At 45.1% G+C, this 22,545-nt stretch overlaps 1 protein-coding gene across 2 annotated transcripts in view; it reads right to left on the bottom strand.

The window, feature by feature from the left end:
• Positions 1 to 3,227: 3,227 nt before the first annotated feature.
• The window catches only part of PIGO (phosphatidylinositol glycan anchor biosynthesis class O), a 114,461-nt gene continuing 95,143 nt past the window's right edge, over positions 3,228 to 22,545 (bottom strand). For both annotated transcript variants that reach the window (XR_014969485.1, XM_085628137.1), the window contains exon 11: positions 3,228 to 6,408. Coding sequence is in view for 1 of the 2 variants with exons in the window: in XM_085628137.1 (XP_085484263.1) it covers positions 6,279 to 6,408 (130 nt within the window). In the remaining variant the exon portion in view is untranslated. The remainder of the gene's footprint in view (positions 6,409 to 22,545) is intronic.

Here is a 22,545-nt window from a genome sequence, read left to right as displayed (position 1 = left end):
TTAAAGAACCATTAATGGGTACATGTCAGCAATATCTGCAGAGCATGAGAAGGTAGATGGTTAACTAGTGGCAGAACAACCTTCAGTATGTAGGTTGATGAAGTTGGTGAGATCAGCCTAATCCCAGACATTACACTATGTGGGATGTGAATATGGTACTGAATTTGTTTCAGTCATGGGGTGATAATGAAACGATCACTTCAATTAATCTCTGCTATGCTGGTGACACGGTTATGCTTGGTGTCCTTTAGGAGGGAAACAGATTAGAAGTTATGTGTATTTGTAAAGTGCACTATTAGCCACAAGGGTATTCGGGGGCTGAGATGTCGGGGCTCCGGACATTTCAGAAATTAGATTTTCCCATTAGGTGTGCATTTTAACATTAAAAGGCGTACAAAGAATGCCTCTACTTATGTGGCATTCCTAAATTTCCGATCACATCCAAAGTTGTGTGTGGTGAGGTGTCTTAAACAGTATGCAATGTCACTAAAAAATAGGAGGACAGCAGTCCTGCAGTTGTACATTTCTCTGCGTAGACCCTTTGCTCCAGTAACATATACCATATGGAATATATAGGTTAAAGGAGTTTTGGCATGGACACTGCTCATTCTGAGGCTCATTTGGGTAGAGGAGCCAAGGCTTCTAAAGCATTTTGGACAGCAGCTAGGTTGGAGGATATCCTTAAGACTGTAGGCTGGTCGAGGTGGTCAACTTTTAAGAACTTTCACTGTAAGCCCGTAGAACATGCTTTGAACATGCATAATAAGAGTCTGGCTTGTAATACATTTCAGATTTTCCTAGCCAGTTGTGTATGAACATTCTGATTTTATTAAAGACAAGGAGGCGAGTATTCTCCCGCCACTGTAAATGTCCAACCCTTGAACTGTGATTGGTACAGGCTATGGTTATTACTAGTGACGTCACAAATAATAAAACAAGAAGCTGAAGTGATGGAACCCACAATTCACGAAGGCTACTATTATGTGAAGTTTGATGGTCACGGATGCATATGGACAGAAAGATGCTTTATGGCTTCTTCTGGGATTGTTATCGATGTTTAAATTCACACATGAATTCTGAACTTTGGGGGCGCATGAAGAAAAGATGTGGTGTTCATGGAGGCTACTCTATTTTTACTGTGAAAGTATTGCTGTGTTATTTTGGCCTTTCCGGTCTAGAAGAATAGGATTATGAAAAATGTAGTTCTTTAAGGGGGAAGGGGGAAGTGGTGTGGCGCCGCTGCCAGGGCGACTGACTCTGGAATCTGGGGATCACGGTTTGATCCCCGGCGGCAAATTAGCCCAGCACCATGTGACTCTGGGCAATAGCTAGCTTAATCTTCCCGACGGCCCCCAGCGCCTAGAGACCATTACGGGTGATTGTTATTAAATGGCTGTGAAAATAAACAGAAATGAAAGTGATTGCATAATACTTGTCTCCAATACATTTAGGACTCTCTTTTACAGCAGGAGAATCTGCAATCGGCCACTAGTACTACTGGAGTAGATTTAGGTCTAATTTGTGTGAATTTGGCCTGGCTTAGTAGGTGTGTTTTTGCATTTACAAGGACAGCCTTGTGACCCCCTGATTTCCCCTTGTCCCACTCATTTCAGAGGAAATATTACCAATTTTAGTCACTGGCCCCTATCACTCCAACTTCTGACACTCGAGTAGTAGGTTTAGGTGAGCATATTAATCTGCACATTCACAGTATTATGCATTTAAGCGATAGGAGAGCCTATTACATAGCTTTACAACCGTACTTTGTGATTCACCATTTAGGATTCTGTTAATCAATATTACAGGAGTACTATTCTGTGTGGTGGTACATTGCTTTGTGAGTTAGGCTTCTAGTGCCCACCGGTATTGATGAATGTTTCCCTCCAACCTGTGCAGCTTACTTGTTAGAGCTTACAGTTCTGCATCACTTTCGACAGAGCTCAGAAGAGATACTTACCTGTAACTACATGGACTTATTTCATTACTGCTTGTCACATGAATGAGTCCTATATATACTTCACGTACAATTATTTTGATACAGTAGCCATTCAATTATTTTGAGCCACCTTTTCAGCAGTCAATCACTAGACGGGCAATTTGCCGTATGTGTTTTTCGCTGTTGCTCTTCCTCAAGAAATTCCTTTCCCCCCACCCTAAGACTCAGAAAACGGTAATTCACGTATTAATAACATCGAGATTAGACTATACTAACGTTCTGTATCTGGGCCTACCAGGCCACCTGATTAAGCGGCATCACGGGGGTCAGAATGCATCTGCACGTTTGCTTTTGAAGATCCCACAATGTATTCAGTTTTCTCCCTACTTGATTGCCCTTCATTGGCAACCAATTGAAGAAAGAATTATATTTAAAACGTTGATATTGGCCCCCTTACCTTTTCTGGCTCTGGGCCATGGTATTTATCCAATAGATTTACGCACTACTGTTCTTCACGGGCTCTTCGCTCTGCTGATGCATGGCTGGAACACATCGTGAAACTCAAGCGTATGAAGATGGGAGGCTTTTCCTTCTTGGCACCATCTTCCACTGCAGCTCCGCAAGACTGGCAGAGAACGTCAGTTTCGAAAGCATTTGAAAACCTGGGTTTTTGCGGCAGATTACTGAATGGGGAGTCTAAGATGTGTTCCCTAGGACACTCCCAGAGTAGCTGTGCACTTTAAAATAGCTTTATTCATTCATTCTGAATGAAAGAGTAGGCACTCTGTCACAGCACACTTGTTGCTTTAACAAAGCCAGCATGCACTTTGACTGGAGGGTGTTTGCAACTGATCTTTTCATCCATACTCTTTGTTGGGTTATTCTAGAAATTTAAGAAAACCATATATTTGATGTGGGGGCGGATGACCCCTCCCCCCCAGTGCTTCAGCTTGGAATTGAATCTGGCCTTCGGCACTTAGTAAAATAGTGGGAAAATGCCTTATTACCCCTCTACCTAAAAATGTTTTAATTCAATTTAAATATGTTAAACAATGTACATGTGTAATTGAGAGATGTCAATCCTCATGTGATGTACCCAATCTTTTACTGTCTCCCAACAACCCATAATGAACAGTACACAGTTGCTACCCAGCTTGGTTTACCCTACACTCTCCACGACACAAGCAGCAGATGAAAGATTTGAGAAGCTGGATGAGTATTTAAGTGTAGATCAGTGACAGTGCCATGTACAATCCACTTCAAATGGAGCCAAAGAATAAAGGCCAATGTGTTTAATGAGCCCTTCTGTGGGACACAGGAATTTATTGTGTTATCTTCAATGGAGTATGGTTCTACTGTGAATTTACTCTTTCTAATACAGTGATAAAAAAAGTTAAAGAAACACAGAAATGAATGAAAAGGATACCCTACTTCAAAAAATTCCCAGAGGGGTTTGTTGCTTCTCATCTTTCTAAAGACCTGAATAAAACTGGCCATTCCTTCAGGCAGCCGGTTGATAAGGCAAATATGCATACAATGCACAGAAGTGAATGAAACATTAAAATAAATACTCCTTATAAATGGATAAAAATGATTTTTACCATTATTCAAGCTTCAGTTTCAAAACTAGGTAGTCTTAAAAAGGGGCAGTCAAGAAGATCTTGAGAGAAGAAGACTTACAAATTAGTGAAAAGATGAACAAGGAGGTTTGGCAGAGAGTTGATAGAAGATACAGTGATGCAGAAGCAGGAAACTGTAAGGAGAGCGATCTAAAATAAGAGAGTGCTACCAATGACAAAATAGCATCACAAATTGCTTAACTGACCAGGCAAAGACAAATGATGCAAAAAAAGGAATTACCCAATAGTAGAAAGAAGATACCAGGAGGGACGTCAGGGGAAAGGCTGAGAGATGCGCTTGGCAAAAGAGTTAAGCCAGTCAAAATGGCAATAGATATCAGTCCACTTTAGTAGGAAGAGATGTGAGAAAGAGGAAGAGAGACATGGGTGGAATGCTAAGGAAGGTGGCCAGAAAAAAAGGAACTGACAAGAAGGCGATCTCAGTGAGTGAATGTAGTTATTAGGGGAGAAAAGATTAGTTAGCAGAGGATAACAGGTACTAGAATTGCGGACAGGTGAGAAAGAAACTGGATGGAGCAGAAATGAATACAGGCAGTGGAGGAAGATACTTGGATGGATAAGGAATAAAGCTAGAGTGAGGAGGGCGAGTCTGGATTGGGAAAAGTGAGGTCTGGCAGTTGATGAAGAAAGACTAATGGGGGAAAAGAGAGAAGCTAGGAAGGAGAGGAATGACTGGATAGAGACGGCTTGCAGGAGAGGAAAAGGATAGAAAGACCTGAATGAGAAATTGGTTCATCAAGACAGGGAAGGAAGAAATCTGGAGGTTGAAGGAGTGATGGGAGGGAGGACAGAAAGAGAAAAGCTGGGCAGGGCTGGGTAAGGTCCAAATGGGAACGGATTGAGGCGAGGCACTGGAGAGAGTCAACTAGGTGGGGATAGAGTATTCCGGCAGGCAGTGGGAAGGAGTGAGGCAAGAGATTTAAGGCAGAAGGGAGAGATCTGGATAAGGAAGAGAAAAAAAAGGGATGCAGGGGAAAGATAAACTGAATAAAAAGGAATAAGGTCACATAGCGCAGAGTACAACACAGGTTGAGAGATCACAGGAACTGTAGCAGTGACATGATTAAGAGAGAACAGGGGTGTGGAGACCTGGGAGGGGAAGGTGTATAGAGAGGCCAGGAAAGGGACAAGAACAACAAAAGAATACATCAAGAGACCTAGCAATGGATGAAGAGACAGAAATGGAAAAGTAGTAATAGGCTTGGCAGGGGCGAGGCGATCTACAGGTGATGAACTAAGCCAACAGACACTGAGGTGGAGGAGACATTGCGACTGGGGGGAGAAATTGATAGGAATAACTGATGGACGATGCAGGCAATGGAGATAAAGATAGCAATAGAGATGGCCAAAAGTGAATTAGGTCGGGAAGATTTTTGAAACTGCAAAGATTACAGCAACACCTATTAAAGGTGGAATGGACACAAATTAGGAATAGAGGGAGGATGCCAAGGAGGGAAGGGAAAGAAATGAACGGGGTGGTGCTGAGAAGCAATGGACATGAATGAGTAATGACAAGCCTGAGAGGGGAACATGAAACACAGATATGATTAAACATAGCTAAAATATATGGGAACTGAAAAGTAAAATGTGAAACAATGTAAGTGATTGGTCAATGAAAAAAAAGAATCCTAAAGCTACATTTGGGTCATGAATAGAAACTTCCAGGTTGCCCACTAAGAACGGTTCTCGCCGTAGAATCCCATAAAAGTTATCTCAAATGGATCCCCATCTCACATGTAAATAGACCAGTTTTAAATAAACAGCAAACAGCATACAGTCACGTTTGTTTTAACACTAGTAACAGCAAACCTTATTTACAACCCAAAGACAGACAGTTTTTCCAAATGCATAGTACCTCATCCCAAACCTATAGGTGAAAGGGGGACGGGGGGCTCAATCAGTCTAAGTAACTAAGGATTTTTAAAGTGAGTGGCATCAGGACTTGGCACACCGTTGGTCAGGCACTCACGCCTGTGCCTTCAGTTCGAATCCAAAGCCAGGCAGGCAAAAGGGAGTGCAAATCACTAATGAACAAGCATGTGCTCTTCTTCACAAGGAATAAGTTTTTCTATTCCAAATCTCCAAACGGAAGGTCTGTGCAGTGTGGAGAGCACAAAATGGCAAGCTAACAGCCCTTTTCTTTAAAAGAAAAACACTCAAAAAGCAGAAATTAGGTGATGGTAAAGAGCAAAAGGAGGTGGTCGCATGTAGCCTTTGTAACAATCCTCTGAAAGTCTACTTTTCCTCTAATGCCCCATGGAGGAGCAGTGAAAAATTAAACAGCACATCCTGTTGTGCCGATAAACCGTAGAGTGATTGAATTTCACTCTCAAAAATATAAATTATCCAGATACAAAACACAACACTGATTATAATAAAGTTGGTACAATCTCTCCCATCAGTTCACTTTGGACTTTCACCATCTGAAAAGAGCACAAACAAGTACACAAGTTGGGATAAATTGTCTCTGCTGGTTCCCAACTAGGTCCTCAAGTGGTGTCATGTCTTACAACATGGCCAACTGGTCAAATGACAGACTGTCTCCTCTGGGTCTGCCACTGGCATAGAGGGAGCACTGCACTGAAGGCCAGACCTTGCCATTCTCGTTGCAGACAAGTAATTTCTCATTCTGTCCCTGCTGTTGATGCAGTCCGCTTCAGCGCCATTTACTTCAGGTTGCAATTTGTGGGGAGTTCATGCTGCTACCTGGATCTCGACAGAATGAGCTTTTGGAACCAGGAACTGACTGAACAGTCGACATACATCACCAGTGCAATTCCGATAAGGAGCGAAACACTGCTCACCACAAATCCCAGAGCTTCGAAAAGGAATCTGCAATCACCAACAAAGATACAATTAATACCCATGTCTAGAACATCCCAACATAAAAACATCATTCAAGCGTTCTTCAGAAATATTCCATTAGGTATCACATAAGTCACCAGGAGGCTCCACCACTGTACTTATGCACCTACTTGGAAGAAGTTTCTTGGGCAGTCAAAATAATTTCTGGAATGTCAAGCCCGCAGTGGAATTAATGTATCCCATATAATATCACCCACCTTGTGTCACTAACATGCTAAGGAGGGGAGGTTACAGACTACCATCTTTGCAATGGCAATCTTTAACAGTGCTAATTTCACCAAACATGGTAACAGATCTACTGAAGTAGAACCACAATTATCTTTGGTGGATACTACATCTGAGGTGTCTATGTGGGCACAGCATCAGCTACACACAAACCACTAACTTGGGCAGTCAACTTGTCCAAGGCACAGATGGAGAATATACAATTTCTTCAGCACTGGAACTTTCAAATGCATACATGCTTGAATCTTGCTCTGTCGTCAGGATGGCAATCTAACTGCAGTAAACAGTTAAAATACCTATAGACTTCAACAACAGTGTTTGTTTAGTAGCACAACCACCTCATTGGAAGCAACCTGAACTTTAGCCAATGAGGTGGAAGTGCCAGCTCTCCTACTGCCCATAGGAGCGCCATAGCTCAGATTTCTATTGCACTTCATGTGTGAGGGACTAACCACAAAGAGCTCTGCTCTAACCTCTCAGTGACCTTTTCATGACATTTTTTCTGTCTGCGACTGAACCAGTCCTACCTTCAGCTTTCAGAGTACTGTAAGTTTGGTTTAGGCAAAATTCCTCTTTCTGGGCCAGGGAGACCTTCCATCTGCCAACTAGCTCCATGGCTGACAGAAAGAAAGAACATCTCTATTCAAATCCTGTTCTACCCGTAGTCAGAAGAAAATCTACACTGATGACCCCACATGAGCAATGTATTTATTGCCTTTACCCAGCGTACAAGCTTCAAGCTCAGATATATGTAGAACCTTTCCTTTCAAAATCCTAAAGGACACAGAGAGGAAATTGGCCCTCTATGTGCTGGAAATTAGAAAAATCCCTCCATCTAATTGGGATGTTCCCACATCTTGGGAGGATTCTGTGAAAAGTGCGTTTACAAGCGCTTCCACAAAGATGGTGCAAAAAGGAAACCGTTTCCCGGAGCTAAACTTGCATTCAAAAGCACCCGCACCCACCTCCACTCATAAAATGACTGCAGCTTCCACAGAATAAACCTCCAGATGTGGACGAACATCAGCCCGTGCAAAAATCTGCCTGAAAATCCAACTCTAAACATTCTGATTGAACTCCAGTCTCTACCGGTGACTTCATCATCGTAAATGTAAAGGAAAAATACACCATCTTCAACACCACATATAGAACTGGACTTGTTGCAGTCCAGGAACATACAAATGTTGATGACCAGATGGTCATAGACATTGATATCGTTAACAACCAGACCCCAGTCACCGATGGCGACACCTGTGATGTCAAGACCACTGTCAACAACCAGATCTTTGGCGATGACTACAGCACCTACGACAACAAGATCACAGTCGATGACGAAAGCCAAGAATGTCCCAGCTACCGACGATTACATTGCCGACTACAGTTTTCTCCATTCAGGTCACTTTTACACCTACTCAAGTGACAGCAAGCCTTCCCTACCAAATTCTCAGTTCTTAAAAAGATTTTTTAACAATTTTATTTTGCGTTTTCTAGAAAAAAGTAAATGAACATGATTCACAGATGGGGGGGGGCGGGGGGGGGGGGGGGGGAGGTGGCCAGGCACCGATGTAGAAGGACACAGATCGCTGGGCTCCCGCCCGGCGAATCCCCCATCCACCTACATCCTGAGGCACTACACCCCACAAAGACTGCGGAAATATTAGGTGAAGCCCTATGAACACATAGGGGCAGGGACAGAGCTGGAAAAGGTAAAGGAAGGCCCCTACACGAGATAAGCCGATCTAGCGGAAGATCACCCAGTTAAAACTTGGATGCGGGAAAGAGAAATGAGGCATTTCTTGAGGCCGGGAGGGTCGCAGGCCATGTTGGGTCATAGAGGTTTGGAAGCATCGACTGCCCTGGCCAAGAGAACCTAAGAGGCCTCTTCACAGGGTTAAGGCCACAGAGATCAACCGGCCGCAATCGCCGCCTGCATGGAGCCCCCAGGGAGCAGAGCCCTACGGTGCCTGTCCCGCTACGGAATAATCCCTGCACCTTGTCACCTCCCCCACTGAAGGATACTATGGAGGCAACAGTCTCAGATGAATACCCTGTGTCCCCAGAAGAGAACAAATGGGGAGCAGAATGAATGGGAGGCCTAGAATGCCGCAACTCGCATCCCGGTGAGAAACTGAGCGAGGGCCTTATCAAGAAACCTACACATATTTTGCAGGGATATCCGAAGTGCAGGAGCGCGCAAGCTTCCAATATTAGTTTACCATGCACCTCTGACCCCCAACCACTACTGAGTGTTGAGAGGAAGCGATTAAAAATAAAAGACTGCACCCCCCACACTTTCAAAGGTTCCACGTTGGGATCCAACAAGAGGTGACCTACCTGGGGGGGATACGAGAATACGGAGATCAGCACTGTGGCCTGGTAGGAGGGAAGCCTTCACAGGGGGGGGAGGTTGCGAGAGTAACAGCCAGATACAGGACAATTCAAGGAGAATTCAAGGCTCCCATTAATTATCTCAGAAAATGTCATACACCCCTGGAAGATCCTGCCTACGAGCTGTCTGGTGTCCCAGCGATCTACTCCCTCTTCAACACTGGGAAGGTACCCAGGAAGCGTGCCCAGAACACCACTGATCCTGAATTGGCCCTGGCCCAAACCGATGAGGAAGAAGAATCTGGACTACAATCAGGGGCGGTCCCACAGGGTCGGCCAACGCTATCTGACATTATGCAGGCCATTATCATGTCCCGAGAGGTCCTGAAAGCAAAAGTGTATGCCATAGGGACTGACCTAAATCTACTCAAGGATGATCACCGCCAGCTAGCTGAAAGGGTAACATCCGCCAAGAGAACGCTGACAGACATATCCCCAGAGGTCACAGCCCTGCAGCAATCACTGTCCTTCATGGAAATTAAATTTCTGACTATGAAGATGAGAGCAGAAGACAGTGAAAACAGGTCTCGCAGGAATAATATCCGAATTGTTGGCATTCCCGAACAAGCAGAGGGAGAAGATATGGTGGCCTACTTTGGTGCCACTTCTGGATGCAGCCAGGCCTCTGAGGGGCTCTCCTCATTCTACGCCCTGAAGCGAGCACACAGGGTGCCAGGCCATTCCCCCAAACCTGAGACTAGTTGTGGCCAGGCTTCTCCATGTCAGAGACCGGGATCACATACTAGCATGGGCCTGACAACTAGGCGATCTTCAGATCGAGAACAGCAGGGTCATGATATTTCCGGACTTTACACAGGAAGTACAGAGACAACGAGCCAGTTTTCTAACAGTCAAGAAATGCCTTCGACAACTAAATGTTACCTATGCAATGGTATTCCCTGCTCTGCTGCAGGTGATCACGTCAACGGGAACCCAGATCTTCCAAACCCCGCAGGATGCCTGGGCCTGGATCGAATCTAACCCTGACATTACATCAAGGGGTGGGGGCTCCCCGGGCTCTGCAACTCAGAGCATGAAAGTAGACTCGGGCAGCAGAAGGACACCTACATTGGCAGAAGTTCAAGATGAACGTCACAGTAATTCAGGTACTGTCGGAGATTAGCAATGCTAGCACAAGTCTCGATCTCCACAGAGTGATCAGGACGGCCAGAATTCACACACTGGCCGGAATACCAGCTCTGCAGAGGACTCGGTTCCTGAACTGCCAAAAGTTACCCCTAATCAGCAGATGAGCTTATTTGAAAGTGGGCGCAGAGACACATTGATTTGAGGAGCACGAAGGACTAAATCATTTTGGACAGAATGTATGTATGCCACGCTGTCTCTGCTCTTATCACAACTAAGGGGGGAGTCCTGGCACTATTATAGCCAACACTAGATGAGGGGAACCGGGCTGGGATGCTCCGCATGGTCGCTAGTCGCACTTTTGCAACCCCCGCCCCTTCTTTTTCTTCCTGTTTTATAGTTTCATGAGTACTCTCGCGGGCAGATACAAGTTGGTATCAAGTTTGGATGGGATCTGGACTTCTACCTGTCCTGGGGAGCGTGAGTTGGGGTTTTCATTGTTTGTTGATCGTTTACTTAGGGTCTGGGCATGCCTGGTGAGCAAATCTCGGCCTAGACATAGTACACGAAACAGATGACTACAGACCAGGAAGAGTTACTTGGTATGGGTGGGTGGAGGACATCATCGAACACATGGCACCCATAGCAGAATTTAGATGTGTCTCGTGGAATGTTTGGGGGATGAACTCTGACCAAACGTCACAAGGTTTTTGCCTACTTAGCTAGGAGGAGGGTCCACATCGCCCTGTTGCAGGAAACACGTATAAACGGAGGGAGCCACTTTACAGCACAGAAGGAGTGGTAAGGCCTTTTACACAGACTTTTTCAGCCTTTGCCAGGGGTACTGGTCTGGATCAAAGCAGGGGTTCCTTTTCAATGTACCAGCTGTGTAGTAGAACCAGAGGGATGATATGTGGTGGTAACTGGTAAGCTACATGTCAGAGATGTGACAATTGGGAGTGTCTATGGTCCAAACGTGGACCAAAACTAATTTTTAGAAACCCTATCTAGGTCCTTAGCGCCATGCCTTGTAGGGTCGGGGATTATGCGTGGGGATTATAACTGTGTGGCAGATGCAGTACTAGATTGTTCTCATCCCCTATCAGGACAGCCGAGGCGTTTCGTGACTGCCAAAACCAATGGGGTTTGATCGACTCGTGTAGACTGCTCCACCCAGGAGAAATGGACTACTCATTTTCTCATTCTTACATGATTTGCACGTTCGGCTAGACGCAATCCTTTGTACACCTGATGATCATGAACACAACACACTTAGCTAGGACAATCTCAGACCATAACCCCCTCTTGCGGGGACTCAGCTGGACACAAATTAGGCCATCCATACCAACCTGGCGTTTAAAGCCAGAATCTCTAGAAGACCCAGTATTTCAATCAGTAATATGAACGGCCATAGAGCAATTTTTTGTAGAGAACGATGGGACAGCGTCAACCCCATTGGTGGAGTGGGATGCCTTCAAGGCAGTGATTGGAGGCAGGTGTATCTCTGAGGCAGTGGGTTTCTGATGGACCCTCCTAGGAGAGACTCTGGCCGCGGAGCAAAAATTAGGGGAGATTGAGAAAGACCGGAACAACAAGAGGAATTACTAGAGGCCAAGGAAAAGGTCGCAGAGTAGGTAGAAAGACTTTGTTGCTTCGACTACAGAAACTATATGATCAGAGCGCATGCAGAAAGAGACAGCTCTGGAGCGCTGCTAGTGTGGCTAGCAAATCCCACTAAGAGAGGGTCCGTAATCCTGAAGCTCAGGGACAAACACACACCAGCACTCGTCCATCAGCAGGACATCAACAGAGCCTTCCATGACTATTATGCCAATCTGTATTAGAGCAGGGTGTCAGGTAGAAAGAAGATATGGATTCCTTCTTAGAGCCAACGAGGCTGCTGTCTATAACTGAAGAAGGAGAATCATTAGGAAGAGATATAGAGATTCAGGCAGTTGGGCCGCAATTAACGTTATGGCCAGGAACAAAACGCCTGCCACCGATGGCTTACCAGTTGAATTCTTCGCTACGTACGTTGAGGTGCTCGGACCTAGACTGGTGGCGCTCTATAAATTAGCGAAACAAAGTGGGAAACGGCCTGTGTCTACGAGGGAGGCCTGATTATCCCGTTGTTAAATCCCAGAAAACTGGCCTTCGATAAAACTACCTACAGGCCCATATCAATGCTCAATTTGGATTACAATATCCTAAGCAAAGTGCTAGCCACGCAACTTCTACCACACAGGATGACCCTCATCCATAAAGACCAGGCAGGGTTTATATCGGGCCGTACACAGCCCTTAATGTTCAGAGACTGCTGCGAGTATTGGCTGGTGAGTCTTACTGTAAGGAGGAGGCTGCCTTATTGCAGGAGATATAGAAAAAGCTTTTGAGAGTCTATCGCTTTAAGGTGATGAGGCGGTTCGGACTGGGGTCAGGATTTGTGAGCTGGATGACCCTATTATACACAGAGTCCAGGGCTAGGGTGACAACGGTGGGAATAATCTCAAGCAGCTACCGGGTGGGCAGAGGAACTAGACAGGGTTGCCCCCAGTCCCCCCATCTGTTCGCTCTGGCTATGGAGCCTCTAGCTAACCGGACTCGAACAGGGATCCCATACCGGGGTCTGGAGATAATGGGTAGACAACACCATATCGCACTATATGCTGACGACCTCTTGCTTTTCCTTTGAATGGTGAGGGAGGATTTAGATGGTGCTAAGAACCACTGGCACAGCCTGGACAGGTATCAGGCCTCCTGGTTAATTGGAAAAAATCATGCCTGTTCCCAACCCAGGACGGTAGAGAAAGACCGGCAATAGTGGAAGGAGTGATATGGGAACCTGGCTGTCTTCCATACCTAGGGACTAAAATATATCATGAACCAGGAGACATTTTGGAAGGTAATATAGGGAATGCCATCCGAGGTGCGAAATCGAACATGGAATTCTGGGCGTCTCTCCTCCTCTCAGTGATGGGCAGAATCGCTTTACTGAAAATTGTGACTTTGCTGAGGTTACTACACTTCTTCGTGGTGCTCCCAGAGTGGATCCCGGCAGGGGTATTCCAAATCCTAAACTCACTTATAATGACCTTTATCTGGGGTGCTGGCAGGTGCAGAGTGGCATAAGCCACCCTTCAGAGACCTAAGGAGCTGGGTGGCCTGGCGCAGCAGCGCAACTACAGTGGCTCACGCAGTGGGTGGACAGGAGGGTACACAGGACAAATAACCTAGCCCCCTGGATACCGGACCTGGACCTTCTGTCTTGCATAGTGCTACAGTTGCCTACCAGGGGGGGGGGGGGGGGGGGGGGAGGGGGCGAGGATTACACAAAGCAGAATTGAGAGTGCTCCGCAAGTGTTGGGTTAGGAGTGTACAAAGGCTGATAATACAACACCCATAATCCCCAAACATTCCACTAGAAATCCTCATGGTACTGCCTCATGGGGGGGAACTGGTGAGGTCTGAGGGAATGGTCTGCAGCTGGAACATCTACTGTGGGACGGCTCCATCAGGATGCCTTTCGAGGAATTCCGGTGGGTCTCTGACTGACCACAGGGCCACTTCTTGCTACATAGAATCCTCACTGCAGTAATATATAAACACTGGGGAGCAGGGTTCTCTGGATGCCAATACATAGTGTGCTCCTCTGGGAGGTATACAGCAGTTACTTGCCTATACCGCATGCTTAGGAGCGAGGCATCACCCGGACTTAACAATTTGTGATAACGTTGGGAAAAGGACCTAGGGGGTCCCATTGAAGAGAACATTTCTAATGATTTAGTAGAACGGTTCCCGAGAGTATCTAACGCCCGATTTCAGCTGATAAAATTTTATATACTACACAGGGCATACCTCATACCGGCACAAATAAATAAATACTTCCTGATAGAAACCGCTAAGTGCCCACGTTGAGAGTAAATCGGTGCAGACTTCTTGCATCTGTTCTGGACCTGCTCAGAGTTCGGAAACTACTGGGGAGCAGAAACAGACATATTAACCGAAGGGACCGAGAGAGAGATTCATTGTACACCGGGACACTGTTTATTACACTGGTTTCCACACACCAAAAACTAAAGTTACCAGCACATTCCAAGTCTTGGCTCTACTTTTGGCCAAAAGAGAGATTACCAGACAGAGAGGGCCCTCTGTAGAGGGGTGGAAAAAAGAGGCAATAAGATTGGCAGATTATGAAGGAGCTATACGATTGAGGGAGGCCAGAAGGGGCCAAGGGTTCCTTGGAGGCAACCAGGGCATGCTGGTGACATCGTTGAAGCACTCTGAGCTTCCCTTCCAAGAAGAGACCCTTGACACCACCTGTGAGACCATGATACACAACTACGGGCTAGAATGCACCTGGCGGTCCACCTAAGAAGTAAGCCCCCAGACAATGGGATTGGAGAGGAGTGTCCAAGTTTAGCAAGCATGATTAAGAGTGGGTTACCACCCCACACCATTGATTTTTTTGTAACATATTTTTATTGACATTTTCAAATTTTTAATACCGTACATCATTCAAGTCCGTCCAATAATTATGGCATAAAGTGCAGTATGCGGTATCACACTACCACCCCACACCATTGATATGTTGCAATATATACGAAGACACTAGCTCAGCCAGGACACGCCCAGAGGGAGTGGGAGGGAATGGAGGGTGGTTAGTTGAAACATAATAGCCTGATTTACGAGTTGCACCACAAAACTATTTGAGTAGAACTGGCGGAAAAGTTACCCGAATTTGTAAAGCTATGTTATGGTTAAGAATATACACCCTCCGAAATGGATGTACACTTTCTTATATCCGAGTACTATACAGCGGACGGATTGTTCACCTGGAGGATTGAAGAACCATGAATATTATTGATTGTATATGAATAACTCGTGACCTGTTCTCACTTAATCAATAAAATTTGTTGAAAAAGAACATGACTCACAGTACAGTTACACTGGAAGCAGTAAACATTCTACAAATAAAATGAGTGACGTAGCGCACATACACATGATTATATGAGGAAGTCCACTGAAGCACGACCCTGCCCTGGTAGGGCACCGAATAAGAAGAAACGCCTCATGTCTCTTCAAACAATCCCAAAAAGGAGGAGATGGGGGAAGGAGAAGGAGAGGGAAAAAGGGAAAGTGAAACACCATCATCAAGGTGCTCACTGAAGTAGACGTTAAATTCCTATAGACCCCTCCTCAGGGTCAGAGGAGGAAATGATGTGGCTGTCAGATGCACGTAGTGTTTTGGACATTGTAATATGGAGCCTTCCTGCCTATTACAAGCACTTGATATGGGTAGTAAAGGGGTGCCATCGGACAACAAATTTAGCCACTTGTTCGCAGATGATGGTAGTTAATTTTTCCATGGCATTGAGGGACCAACCCTTCCCCCACCACATGTTTAAAGAAAGCGGTAGTGGCCGTTTCCACATCTGAGCCACACACATCCATGTAGCTAGGAGTTAAATGGGAGAATAAGTGGAATAGGTGGGTCATCGTGGGAAAGATTCCATCTGGCCCTGGATCACCGAAGAGAATCGCAAGTGGCTCCAGCGGTAGTTGAACATACGTGATGGTCTTATACTGTGCGCTGGATCTCTACCCAAAATGTCTGGGTCAATGGGCATGACCACCATGTGCGTAAGAATGTGCCTCACTTCTCGCACCTTTTCCAACACAAAATCTAAACCCCCAAACATCTTGGCAAGTCTAACGGGTGTAAGATCCTAGTGTGTCAATATTTTATATGCATTCTCTTTGTAATGGATGACGATCAATGATTTAGCCGCTCTTTGCCATATAGCCCCCCCCCCCCCCCCCTATCTGTCATAGGAAATCCCAGTAGCCATCTCTTTTTCCCACTGCAATACATAGGTGTTTTTTTGTGGGGAGGAGGGGGAAAGTGGCTAGGGGTCAGCTTCAGGAGGCAATGGTAGAGGCTCAGAGGTGGAAGCATGCTTTGGTTCTTCCTCTTATTTTTTTTTTTAAAACAAGCTAATTTGGATCATTCTGGTTTGTAAAATTTTGGACCTATCTCCCTATTAACAGTCTTTTCCAAAGTCTTCAAAAGGCATGTCAATGCCTAACTCACTGCATTTGTTGAGTTCCATCATTTTCTCCATTCCTCGCAGTCTGGCTTCAGAACTGGGCACAGCACTGAGTCTGCCCTTCTTGGTGTGTCTGAACATCTAAGACAACATATAGACACAGGAGGTACTGCCACGCTCATTCTGCTGGATTTGAGCCTGGCATTCAACACAGTTTCTCACTCTATCCTAGCTGGCAGACTGGAATCTTTACGCCTTGAAAGTTCTGCCTTGGTTCATTCCTAAAAGACCACACATTTCAGGTCTTTTTGGCTAATGTGAGATCCAAGCCACAAGCCCTGACTTGAGGAGTTCCACAGGGTTGCATTTTGAGGCCCTTTTTATTTAACATCTATGTCCGCCCATTGGCGCACTTAATAGAGAGTTGCAGGCTTACACTTTTTTCATTCGTCGATGATACACAGATTATCTTTTCTTTATTATTGGCAAAGAACCATGACCAGTCTTTGTTGAACCTGGGCCTGATGCAAATTTCCTCATGGATGAATAAAAACGCACTCAGGCTTAAAGGTGACAAGACTGCAGTCATTGTCCTGGGTAACAACACCTCTCAGTGGAATCAGAGACACTGTCTGGAATCCTTAGGGACTCTGCTCGCCCGTCTACTAAGGTAAAACATCTGGGCTCTCTTATTGACGCTAAGCTTTCTATGAAACCACAAATGACTAAAGTTACTGCCACCTATTTTTCAGTCCATAAATGGCAAACATTCTTTGGTTAATCCCCAAACTGTTCAAAGGACTTTAATTCAGGCTCTAGTCATATCCAGATTGGATTATGTTATGTAGTTATGGTGGTTATGTACCTGGGTGTGGAAAAGACTTCGGTCCATTGCTTGAAGATTATTCAAAATGCTGCTACTCGGCTGCTCTTTCGATTACTGAAATATGCTTCAATCTCCCATTTGTTTCAGGAACTGCGCTGGCTCAAGGTCTCTAAACGCATTGAGTTTAAAGCACTGTGTTATTTCAAGGCCAAACAGGGCTTGGCGCCACAATACATTCAGAAACTGGTAGTTCCTTATCAGCCTACTCGAGCTCTGCAATCCTAGAGTCAAGCTTTGTTTTCTGTACCAAGGTTCTGTCTAACCCGTATGAAGGGCCGCTCTTTTGTCCACCTTGGTACAAACTTGTGGATCTTAGAAATTGCAATTCATTACTTATCTCTCGCAAAAATCTGAAGACTTGGCTATTTTAAATCTTTGTCCTGGGATACCCTATCTGCGTCTGTCCTGCACAAGGAAACCCCTTGGGGTAGCTGGGCGCATTACAAATTTGTTAAATAAAATAAATAAATAAATGATATGCCTTTATGGCGAACACTGTTAAGATAGAGGGACTCTATGGGAGTGTCATCGCGCTGGAAAGCTAAATGGACGTGCCTGCCCAATGGAGCGCCCGACTCAGCCTGTAGATGTTGTGTCGAGTTAGGGCGAGCTTGGAAACTAGGTCTCCTCGCGTCCGCAAGTCTCCATCGTCGCAGAAGTTGTCCAGGATGGGGGAACGGCACTGAAGCCAGCAGAAGGAACCAGGATTGGTCTTGCCTGGGAGAAAGTCAGGATTATGTGCCAGGGTGGTGAGTTGAAAGGGATAGGTCGGAAATGGTCTGCGTTGCCGTACCTCCCTCCAGTAAGCTAGAATTAATGAGGTCAAAGACAGTAATGGGGGAAGCTCTTGCTTCGGATAATGCTGGGAGCCACAGCAGGCCTGTTAGAGGTGAGGTAGAAAATGCCTGATCCACTTGGACCCAGAATTTCCTGTCAGGGTCGTGGTTGCAGTAAAGAGAAGGGCGAAGCTGTGCAGCAAGGATATAGGTTGCGACATCAGCAAAACCCAGACCACCTTACAAGACCGGTCTGCTCTGAGTCGCGTTTGCTATTCTAGGGACTTACGCCCTACCAATATAAAAAAATCTAACATTTTGGCACTGATGTGTTTGCGGAGCAAGGGAGTGGAGGTCATATAAAAGCCGGGGCATGAGGTTCATTTTTAAACTATTACGTCTGCCCACCCGTGAAATCTCCAGCTTCACCCAACGAGAAGGGTCCTTGAGGAGGGAAGTGAGCGGGGTATGTGCAAATTCTCAATTCTGAGTTGGAGAGTAAATTCAGCGACCAGAATGTTACTGAGGTTGATTATAGTCCCACCAGTTTGAGGGCCGCTAATTTGATAGAGAGGCATGGATGATGAGGACACTTAGGAGGATTAAAACTATAAGCCACAAACTTTTATAACTGATCACTTTCATCAACCCTGTACCCCTTGGTGTGGCTATGCAGAACATAGGTACCTGTGTCATTTTTTTTAACAACATTCCAACAGATGATGAACAACTTCCAGCTTCCAAATACACCAAAACCGGTCCCGCCAACTACAAAGGATAATGGAGACGAGGACTCTTCTTATTCACTCCACTTGAATATGAAGGAGGGTGAATTACCTAATGATGAAGCTGCAGCAGAGTAGGATTATTACATCATACCTAAGAACGGTGACAAGTCGCCCATCCAACAGGATTCACCTTCGGATGACAGACTGTTTCCACACACACAAGGAAAGAGCAGATAAAACGTAACCGCCCAATAACCTATATGGAGCAAGAGCTATGGGACTTCAAGGAACCGCCACATAAAGTGATTAAGTACATACTTATACTAGATTTTGTTTGGACTGAAGTGGATGAAAGTACCAGCTACATTATCAGCGATGGTGCAGTTTTGGAGAAAAAAGTCTTGGGGTCCAGAAACAGCCCTGGCCTGGCTTACAGGCATCCAAAGCCAGACTCTGTCATCACATCAACAGCTGAGCGCAGGTCAAATAACCAAATCATGTCTTCCACTGCACCCCCTTACAGAGACAGAAGGCACATGAATAATTAGGGCCGTAGAGTTGATTCCATGGCAGCTACATCAATCAAGGCCGCAAACACCTTTAGCAATTCTAGGCCAATAGGATTGCCGGTTGTGTCATGACATCTTGCTACTCAGACCTGAGGATAAGAGGAACATGGCTACAATTCTCTTTAAAGAGGGTGCAATAACTTCAGTGCCCATCAATGATGTGGCAATGGATGTTTCCAACACTGATTTTAGTCAATTAGCAGGAGTGGATGGTTTAAGACAGCAGGGTTAGCTGCAATCAACCGCCTTCCACCCTTAAAGTCCAAACTAAAATTCTAGACATGCAGTTTGACTGAATCCACCCATTTGTTTGGTAAGCATGTTGATGATGCCATGCAGAATATTAAAACAGAGATATGGCAAATTTTCTGGGAGCTCCCCAATATCATTATCCTGGATTCATGTCTTTTCACGGCTCATGAAGATATCAGACCTACAGAAGAAGTTTTAATCAATACGGGGGTCAAGGCTGCCCTTATTGTCCCCCACCCCTAAATCAGCTGGGATACGACCAATTTATACACCCAAAAGAAACAGCAGGAAAGGGTATGGAAGATCTTCTGGGTGAAAAAGGGAGTGCCTCACAATTGCACTCCCAGCACAATCAAAAACAAGCCTGAAGTTTCGCAGCTGTTCCTCTAACATTCCCACTACAAAAGATAGGAGAGAGAATTTCCCTTAATGCCCACGTATACGATTCCATATCAAAGGACCGTTGGGTGAGGCAGATTATGCGCTCACGTCATACCTGCATGTTTGTTCAGAACCTGCCCATCTTCCCACCCAGAAACCAACATCATAATTCGAGGGAGGTACAACAGGAAATTCTCCTAAAGGAGGCGATAGAAGGAGTCCCAATGGCACAGGACTTAGGGATTTTATTCCAGATTATTTTTAATAAAGAAGAAAACAGGTCAATGGAGACCTATCCTGCACCTCTGGGAACAAAACAAGTTCTTCAGAAAACAGACCTTCTGCAAGATAATACTCCAATACGTCCTCCTGTTGCTCCATGGAAACTATTACCTAACATCCCTGGATCTTTAAGATGCGTATTTTCACATCCCAATACACTGGAAGCACAGGAAATACCTCCGCTTTGCAGTGCAGGGGCATTACTACCAATTCAAGGTGTTTCTTTTCGGGCTCAAAGCAGCGCTATGGATCTTTACAAAGTGCCTAATGCCACTTGTTGCCTTCCTCAGACGGTAAGGTCACCAAGTGAACCCATACTTGGATGACTGCCTCGTCAAACCTCTCTCAAGGAAAGAGGCTAAGCCTTCAGCAGCTTGCAACAGTTCCTTTCAAAAGCTGGGTCTAACTTCAATTCCAAAGAATCCTTCTCAGTGTTCAAACATGAAGATTCAGTTCTCTGGAGTATTACTAGAAACGCAACCGGGAAACGCTTTCTCATCACCGGAAAGAATGGCGAAGCCGGAAGCCATGTCAAAGAATCTATCAGTCGCGCTCAGGCACTACAACTCTGTTAGGCTGTCCAACAAGAACTAGACACACAATGGGAAAAAAATAGACGGCTCATGGGACAACAATGTCACAAGATGGCTGAAGCAAACACAGTTGTGATGGAGATCCCCCTCAAACCTCAAGGCAGGTCTCTCTTTCTAACCTTCAGTAGACAGCAAATAATACATCGATGGATGGCTGGGGAGCTCATTTGCAGGAACTGTTGACCAGAGGTCTTTGGTCAGAAGCAGGAAGATGCTTCATATCATCGTTCTGAAGCTCCTCGTCATAAGACTGGGCCTACAAGTGTTCCTCTCAAGATTAGCAGGTCTCATCAGGACAGACAATACAACATAGCAACAAGCAGGGAAGCAGATGGCCCTGACCTCTCTCAGAAGAGGTGGAACAACTGGGATTCGGCCATTTCACACAAAGTCAGCTTTGCTGTGGAACATCTACCAGAGCGTTGCAATGATCAAGTGGACATGCTCGGTTTGCAACTGTCAGACTGTCACGAGTGGGAACTTCACCAAGAACAATTAGACTACATCTTACAACACTGGAATAACGCCATGCTGGACTTGTTTGCGACCTGGAACAGAAAAGAGTGGTGTAACGCCAACAGATTTTGCAACCAGGAACTGTGGGCAATGCCTTTTCGATCAGACGGTCCAAAGTCTTAGCATAAACTTTTTCTCAGTGTGCCCTGATCCCCAGGGTACTGAGGAAGATGAAGGCGGATCACTGTACCTGGATCATCATTGCTCCATCATGGCCACACCAGTACTAGTACAGCAAACTTCTGCAGCTATCTGCATGTCATGTGATATCACTGAAACCGTACTCCAGGCTCCTCTCAAGATACCACAAAGAGATACTCCACAACGACCTTAAGTGGCTGAACCTCATAGCATGGTACCTGACCACTTTGATCAGTCACTTGGATTTGCTGACAGGGTATAGGAACATACTGGCCCCTGGCAAAAACACAAGCAACCACAAGGACAAGTGGAAGCGTTTTTGTGTCTGGTGCAAAACCAAATATTTTCATCCTCTTTACTCCCTTACTTGTTGGACTTGGCTAAGAGTGTTCAGAAATACTCATTAGTACAAGACAATCTAGCAGCAATATCAAGATTTAGACAAACAGAAGACACTGCATTCAGTCTGTTCTCTCAAATAATGATACAATTTATAAAAGGACTTTTTAGAGCATTTCCTCCTGTATGACATCCACCAGTGTCATGGGAACTTAACTTGGTCCTGGCTCAGCTGATGCTGCCTCTCTTCAAATTGATTCTCAAGGCGCACCTAAAGTTTAACTCTTAGAAGAGAGTGATTTCATGACAGGACCGGAGGCTAGCATTATGCATTAACTTTTATTGCCAAGCTCCTTGCAGCACTTCAAAAAATGACATAACAAAACATAAAATTCCAGAACTAAAGAAGGTCCATAACATATATAAACTTTGTCACAGCAGCCATCTACCTCTTTTAATTGCTGCTCCTTGACAGATAAGTATCATTTTAAAATATTGAATTTTACTGTAGAAGTTGTATTTGATTTAATGAAAGTTAAGAATTATATTGTGTTTTAAACATTTTATGTATTGTGAGTGTTATTTAACTTGTTTAAATTGGTGTTAAGCTTTTCAGGTTTTTTTGGACCCAATTTATGGGTCGTTTTTGAGGTGGGGTGATATGGTGGGCAAGTTAGTTGGTTGTACGGTAATTTATTTTTAAGGTTATTTAACTTGTTTAAATTGGTGTTAAGCTTTTCAGGTTTTTTTGGACCCAATTTATGGGTCGTTTTTGAGGTGGGGTGATATGGTGGGCAAGTTAGTTGGTTGTGCGGTAATTTATTTTTAAGGTCAACTGTTTTGTTTTCAAAAATTAAAAAAGAGAGAAAAGTAAAGTATTTTACCGTTGCGCCGC

Source organism: Triturus cristatus, chromosome 2_1, assembly GCF_964204655.1.
Source record: "Triturus cristatus chromosome 2_1, aTriCri1.1, whole genome shotgun sequence".
Taxonomy (NCBI): Eukaryota; Metazoa; Chordata; class Amphibia; order Caudata; family Salamandridae; genus Triturus; species Triturus cristatus.
Note: the sequence above shows the minus strand (reverse complement) of the source record. Positions and strands in the feature narration are given on the sequence as shown.